This window comes from Brassica oleracea, chromosome C7 (assembly GCF_000695525.1).
Source record: "Brassica oleracea var. oleracea cultivar TO1000 chromosome C7, BOL, whole genome shotgun sequence".
NCBI lineage: Eukaryota > Viridiplantae > Streptophyta > Magnoliopsida > Brassicales > Brassicaceae > Brassica > Brassica oleracea.
This window is the reverse complement of record NC_027754.1, coordinates 31,553,422-31,560,789: the sequence shown is the minus strand read 5'-3', so window position 1 is coordinate 31,560,789 and position 7,368 is coordinate 31,553,422. Positions and strand designations below refer to the sequence as shown.

At 38.5% G+C, this 7,368-nt stretch overlaps 2 protein-coding genes across 5 annotated transcripts; one reads left to right on the top strand and one right to left on the bottom strand.

The window, feature by feature from the left end:
• Positions 1-1,284: 1,284 nt before the first annotated feature.
• LOC106304281 lies at positions 1,285-3,059 on the bottom strand. Of its 3 annotated transcripts, none has more exons than XM_013740691.1 (6): positions 2,673-3,059; positions 2,479-2,582; positions 2,174-2,297; positions 1,959-2,116; positions 1,818-1,880; positions 1,285-1,736 (listed from the first exon to the last, which is right to left on the bottom strand). In XM_013740691.1, exons 1-6 carry the CDS (start codon positions 2,868-2,870, stop codon positions 1,709-1,711), a joined length of 675 nt encoding a protein of 224 aa, XP_013596145.1. In that variant the 5' UTR covers positions 2,871-3,059; the 3' UTR covers positions 1,285-1,708. The 3 variants fall into 3 exon arrangements, with proteins under 3 accessions (XP_013596145.1, XP_013596147.1, XP_013596146.1); XM_013740693.1 differs by having other exon boundaries at positions 1,959-2,101; XM_013740692.1 differs by having other exon boundaries at positions 1,959-2,107; positions 2,673-3,057.
• Positions 3,060-3,338: 279 nt separating this feature from the next.
• Positions 3,339-5,004, top strand: LOC106304439 (protein COLD-REGULATED 15B, chloroplastic-like). 2 transcript variants are annotated; one of them, XM_013740852.1, is made up of 3 exons: positions 3,339-3,518; positions 3,629-3,860; positions 4,368-5,004. In XM_013740852.1, the coding sequence occupies exons 2-3, from the start codon at positions 3,652-3,654 to the stop codon at positions 4,762-4,764; spliced, it is 606 nt and encodes a 201-aa protein (XP_013596306.1). In that variant the 5' UTR covers positions 3,339-3,518; positions 3,629-3,651; the 3' UTR covers positions 4,765-5,004. The 2 variants fall into 2 exon arrangements, with proteins under 2 accessions (XP_013596306.1, XP_013596305.1); XM_013740851.1 differs by having other exon boundaries at positions 3,341-3,518; positions 3,633-3,860.
• Positions 5,005-7,368: the final 2,364 nt, after the last annotated feature.

The following is a 7,368-nucleotide window of genomic DNA, read 5'->3' as shown; positions in this document are numbered from 1 at the left end:
GGGTTGAACCGGACCACCAAAGTCAGATGAACCTCTAGTTGCACATGGACGCGAGCTGTCTGGAACGATTTTGCGTCTGGTCACGGATGTGTGCTAAGGTAGTCGGACGCGATCGGGACGCGTCTTCTTCTTATCTAGTTCGCGAGCTGCTGCCTTTGCAAGCGGCTGATCTAATTGCGAGCTGGCTGTAATGCGAACGTGGGCTGGCTCTGTTGTGAACAGGAAGCAATATGAGAAGAACCGTGAGCTGGTCAAGCTTGAGATCGTCGGTTCATGGTCAGTATATGGATCGCGAACAACTTTGTGTTTGAGATCTTTGCACCAACTCCTCTCAGCTCATGAAATAAAAACAAGGAGTATTAGATTACATGAACAAGATATCATCAAACAACTAAGGTATGATAAACTTATCTTTCACAGGATTTGAATTTGGCTAGAAAATCTTGTTGGTTCGGATTAGGGTTCTAAAAGATCAAGACGGTGCCAAGTATTGTTTCTGCGAGTGTGGGCGCGTCTGAGATCGGATCGACGAACGGTTTTCGCGGATAGATTCGTCTCTTCAAGAGCCTCAATTTGATATGTGGCTCGTCATCTGGTTCCTGAGGATTTGAGAGATAGTTCAATTTTAAGTTGCGCCTTATTTAAGGTTTATGTGTGACGGATTTTAGGTTAGGTTTTGTCTCAGAGTTTTTGAGTCTATCGTGCTGATAACGTGTTGTAATTAGAGAGTTTAGAGACTGAGTATTTCTGTGTTATTATTAATGATCAAGGGGGTTCCTTTATATAAGGATTATAAGATAAAGATAAATGGAAAGTATCCAAAACCTAAACATATTAAGATTAGGAAAACTACTAATACATAATAATGGAAAGATTACATCTACTAGGAAAAGGAAAGAATTTCATTTTCTCCAAGCTTTGTGGCCGTCATTCTCTCTCCTGAAGTCGGCTCTCTCTCTCTTCTCTCTAGGCTTCGGCCATCTCTCCATCTTCTAGGTATTGGGCCGGTCTCGGTCCGGGTCTGGTTAATGGCAATGCACTCCATGATTTATAACAAATTAACAATTATAAGCCAAGCACAAAAACTCATGGTCAGCTAATTTTAAAATTTTAGTGGACCAAGATTTTGAAACTGTAAAAACTCATGCAATGTTGTTTAACCAAAAAATTCGAGCGCGTAACAAGTCCAAATAAACTGTGTAGTAATTTAAAAGTTGGTATTTGACTTATTTGCAAATTTTCAATTTAAGATAATTGGTACTTGGCTTGCTTGATTCAAATAAGTGAAGATAACTGATAATTTGTACTTGGCTTGATTTTCGACAGGCATGGATCACTAGCGGCGGCTACAAGCGAGTATCAAGTATCAGTGCTAATAGCGCTATTTACTTGTAGAGCAAACTTCTCATTCAGCACAACAATCTTATTCTTACTATAAATAGCACACACGCATCCTATGATATTTTCTACACGCATGCACTTGAATACACCTGAAGCCGCCACCACGCTGTTTTGCTTAACCAAACATTAGACTTCAGCGAACAAAGTTATGTTATTGGCTTCGAATTTCATTGGTGGTTAAGTCTTAAGGTTATTATTACAAACTAGCAAGGCTAGGTCTCAGAACTACACCTCCAAAATTCTTAGTCACCATCACCATCACCATCACCATATAGACAAAAAGGTTGGAGTCAAATTACTGCTTTCCTCACTTGCGGTTTACCATCTTAGGGTACCTGCACTCAAAACAACAGAGAATGGTTGGATAGAATTCATATATTTGATCCATGTAAAAGTAGAGAAGCTTGTGAACAAACCTCTTAATATGATCTAGTATCAAAAGCCTTGCCCCTGGTGGAATGTTAACTTCTCGAAGCTCCCTAGAGTCAGAATTCATCAGAAAGCGGATTGGTTTATAGTTACTACATAATAGACTGAAGCTTGTGTGTATGTATAACCTATCAGTGAGCAATGGCAAGGTGGGATCAGTGAGACGTCCCTTCTTGAAGTTCTTCTCGTATTCCTCTAGGCCTAGCATCGACAGCATAGCTCTTGCCTCTGTGTAAAGGGCGTCTTGGGCATTGCGCGATTTGATTGTTTCCTTCACCAGATGGGACTATGCTCTTGTTAGCACGGACATAAACAATCAATGAACAATGAATCAATCAATCACCTTATAAATTGTTGCTTGAATAACAGCGAAAACAGCAACGCTGGAGAGTGCATGTGCAGGTCGTAGTTTAAAGCCTTGTCTCAGAAAAGACAATGCCAACCCAGCACCTGATCCTGACACCAAACTGCAAAGTTATAAAAATAAAACAGGGTTTCATCAAAATCAATATCACCCAAGGAACACATCTTGAAAGCATTAGAGAAACAACTTGAAGATTCTCGGCAAAGGAAAGTGCAACACGTTGACTAGGAAACATAAACAGGATGATCAAAAAGTAGAGTTTTGGAAAGAATTTGAAACTTTACTGATTCGTGATATCATCTTTCCCTCTGATTGCACTCATTGCTGATTCAATTCCACACAATGCAGCGAAAAATGCTGAATAGTCCCGAGTCCACATACGAGCGTACTGATTCACGCAACCCAATTCTCATTTGATTAGAAATTGAAATTACTTTGGAAAATGGGTTTAATTAGGGTTTATGAAGCTGAACAAAACCTGAGCTTGGCCGCCGATGACCATTCCTGCTATACCGACGAGAACAGCTCCGAAGACGATTTCTATTAACTTGTACAGTGTCGGATTCATTTCCTTTGGCGACGAACTCACCATCACCTGTTCTTTTTTTTTTTTCCTTGTCCGTTTTTTTTTTTGTTGCTTTTGCTTATGTCTCACTTCTGTTGGGCTATAAGACATATTGGGCCTGTCAGGATAGGCCCACTTATCTATGTCAATATAAGGTGTTAGGTCATGTTACACATGTTAAGTCAAATACTACATATCTAGCTTTTGCTGAATAACATTATCAATCTTACTATAAATATATAATTGAATGTTGCTTATAACATTATCAGTTCCAAACTAACATTACAAAATCACCCATAACAACAAAAAAAATGTATACAATCTCTACGTTTAGATTTGTCTACATATATATAGTCCGTTTAAAGATTGTCTAACCAATACATCAACATGCAACCGGCATGTACGCACTTATGTCCCCCTTAACCAATTCTAATTTCTAAACACCATTCTCTATTTTATAATTCCTCTTTTCTTTTGCTACTTTACAATTTGTTTTTTTTTTTAAATCATATTATATTCGAGGAAGATAAGATATGAGGAGTAACATGCGACCAGCATGACATGTATTTCTCCCCTCTATCCTAAACATTCGACCTTTCTAAACACCATATGCTTTATCCAAGTATATATTGAACGGGTGAGTCTTAGATATACTGTTTATTCATGCAAGCATGTCATAGTCTGCTTATGATCCTGCGTATCTGAGTACCATTGGCAAACCAGGAACGAAGCAAATTGGATGTCATTTCATTCTAACTGGTTAGAAACTATTCCACGCCAGCCTCTGAGATTATTTATAAAAGATTCTCACTCTGTCCCTCTACTAATCTAAGATCTTCACTTTCGATTTTTCGTTTTCTCACATATTGAGAGAAAGGCAAGAGGTGACCTCATGGCAACTTTGATCTCCGGAGCTGTGCTTAGTGGATTGGGTTCAACGTTCTTGATCGGCAGGAGAAGCGGCGCTGGCCGTGGAGAGGTGAGATTTGGCTGGAAGAATGTGATCATTGCACCTCAGCGCAAGAAGTCATGGGTCATGGCAGCCGTGAAAGGCGATGATGGCAACTCAAAGCTAGATCCAAAATGGCTCGATGATGCCTCGTAAGTCTATATGTTTTAGACATATCTGAGATCAACATAGGTAACAAAAATTGACTAATTAATCTCTAGCTAGAATAAAAAGAGAGAAGCAGATCACATTATGACCATGGCATGATTTCACATCACTTTAACTCTTCTATCTCAAAATTAAATCAAAATTTTTTAAAGTTAAATAAATTTTGTGTTCGTTATTTAGAAATCAACAAATTTAATTAAAATTAATATTCAAGAATCTCGTCCGTTATATCCATCCGGATGAAATTTTATTATGAATTACAAACACATGATATTTTCTCAATAAAATTAATCTAATAAAGATGTGTAAGATATATTCAAATCTTGATATATATATCTAATCAGTTTGTTAAAAAAATTATATATACATTTAAATATTTCCTTTTAATTTCTGAGCTAATTGTCAGTTTTGTTATCTATATAGTATTTATAACCATTTTGTTCACTGAAATAATTTTGTAAAACTGTGTCACACCCACGCACAAATGAAAGAGAGAAAGCTTCCGAGTACGTGAAGGAGAAAGGAAGCGAAGTTGGCCACTTGACTGCACATGAAGGACAAGAGGTTTTAGATCACATACAGAGAGCAAAACACTACTTTATGGAGAAAGCTGGTGTAGCCATGGACATGCTGACTGAAAATGCTCACATAGCTTCAGATTTTGTGGCGGAAAAAGCCAATGTGATGGAGGAAGAAGCTGTTTCAATTACAGAGAAAGCCAGAGATTTCGTAGTCGAAAAAACAGGTGAAGCTAAAGATTTCATTGTCGAAAAAGCTGGTGAAGCCAAAGAGTTGGCGACGGATATGAGCAAAAGAACGGCTATATACGTTGGAGAGAAAGCTGCTGAGGCAAAAGAAGCCATATTACCTCCAAAAACTGAAGAATAGATTGTATTTGTTTGGATCCCTAACGTCTAAACAAATACAAGATGTTGATATACAAAACATAATTTTTATCACGTAAGAATAAAAAAACCGTTTAATCAGTGGTTTATCTTTTCAGTGAAAATTTGAATTCGAATATATATATTTGCAAAATAAGCCATACACAGTTATGTTGGTCGTTCCCGGTTCTCAGATGTACATTGGGAACCTATACATATAAATAAATTTGAGGCAGTTGTTATAAATCATCGAGTGGATTGCCATTAACCAGGTCCGGCCTAAGACCGGTCCAATACCTAGAAGATGGAGAGATGGCCGAAGCCCTACAGAGAGGAGAGAGAGAGCCGACTTTAGGAGAGAGAAAGGTGGCCACAAAGCTTGGAGAGAATGAAACTCTTTCATTTTCCTAGTAGATGTAATCTTTCCATTATTATGTATTAGTAGTTTTCCTAATCATAGTGAGTTTAGGTTTTGGATACTTTCCATTTATCTTCATCTTGTAATCATTATATAAAGGAACCCCCTTGATCATTAATGATAACAGAGAAATATTCAGTCTCTAAACTCTCTAATTACAACACGTTATCAGCACGATAGACTCCAAAACCCTGAGATAAAACCTAACCTAAAATCCGTCATACATTAACCCTAAACCAGGTGCAACTTAAAATCGATCTATCTCTCCAACCCTGAGGAACCAGACGACGAGCCACATATCATCTTGAAGCTCTTGACGAGACGAATCCATCAGCGCAAGCCGTTCGTCGATCCGATCTCAGACGCGCCCTCACTCGTAGAAACAATAAACGGCGCCGCCTTGGTCTTTTGGAACCCTAATCCCAAAGAACCCTAATTTGTTCTTGATTGCGTTCCGGCTTGCAAGCATCCGTTCGTCTCAGCTGGGAGTATCATCCGTTCCTGTTCTCCCTCTCTTTGGTGGTCCGGTTCTAAACCTCTACAAAGCAAAGGTATACCGCGATCTAAGAACCAAGACATAACAAAACCATAATCCATTATTATGGAAACTTTGTTCTTGATGAAACCATAGAAATTACATAATTAAAATCTACAAATCTCATAACTAGTTTGATTATGTTTGATTGATTATTTGTTTTTGATCTGAATTTGAGAAACCCTAATTTTGGAATCGAAAACCCTAAACCTATAAGCTTGAAATCGATTTTACTTGTTCTTGCTTGATTGATTGTTTTGATAAAATCTGAGGTTTAGGATTGTTAGATTGATTGAAATAATCTGACCTAGAGTTTAAATCTTAAAGGCCTTGAAACCTTAAAATCGAATCCTACTAATGTTTTAAACCGAAACCCTAGAATTGATTAAAGTTACTTGCATGCATATGAATCTGAATATGGATTGCATTCATACTGTTTAAAAGGAACGACCAGCATGTAGTTTATAAAGTCTTGAAACTGTTTGCATTAAGTAGAACTACATGGCCGTGTGGCTTGATAATTGTTCGCGCCATGGTCGTTTTAGATTGCTTGTTTTTCATAAATGCGTATGACATGTTTGTGGCCGAGCTTGTTGATTATCTTGCGGCCACATGATCACATTATGAAACTTAATGATGATGTGATTCAGATGTCTGGAAAATCCACTAGAACTTTGGGATGCTTTACAGCATAGATATGATCACCAGAAAACGGTGTTACTTCCAAAGGCTAGAAACGACTGGAAGAATCTCAGATTCTTGGATTATAAGTCGGTGGATGAGTACAATTCAGTCTTATTTAAGACGGTCTCGATGCTGAGACTTTGTGGTGAAGTAGTAACCGAAGAAGAGTTACTTGAGAAGACTTACTCTACATTCCATTCATCGAATGTGATACTGCAACAGCAGTACAAAATGAAAGGCTTCGCCACATATACTGATCTGATCTCGTGCCTGCTTCTGGCCGAGGCAAACAATGAGCTCCTGATGAAGAACAGTGAAGCTAGACCTGTTGGAACAACACCATTACCGGAGGCTAATGAGGTTGAAAGGAAAAATCCGAACGAGTGCAATTATGTCCAAAATGACAAGAGATCACACGGCAAAGGCCGAGGTGGATACAAGGGGCGTGGCCGTGACAATTACCCGAACAGCCGAGACAACTACTCGACCGACCGGAAAGGAAACCACAATAACCGTGGTCGTGGTTCCAATTATGGTCGTGGCCGAGGTAGTTATGGCCGTAGTTGAGGCAGCATATCCAAACCGTCTTACTCGACCAAATCCGTTTGTCACAGATGTGGAATGGGCAACCATTGGGCCAAGAACTGTAGAACCCCTAAGCACTTATGTGAGCTCTACCAAGAAAGTCTTAAGAACAAGAACCCTGAGGCTCACATGGTTCATGATTCCGAATATGAGGCTGATGATGATTTCGACATTGCTAAAGATGACCAAATGGATTTTGAGACTTCTGATTGTCTCAAGGACTAAATTTCGATACGACTTGTCTTATTGCTTTATGATTGCTTTAGTGTTTTTATTTTTATTGTTGGTGTTCTGAAATTTTAATAAGAAACTATGGCTAAGGCATTGCCTTAAAAGGCGTTATACACACCCAAAAGAACATGTGACCCATTGAAGTTATAATGTAT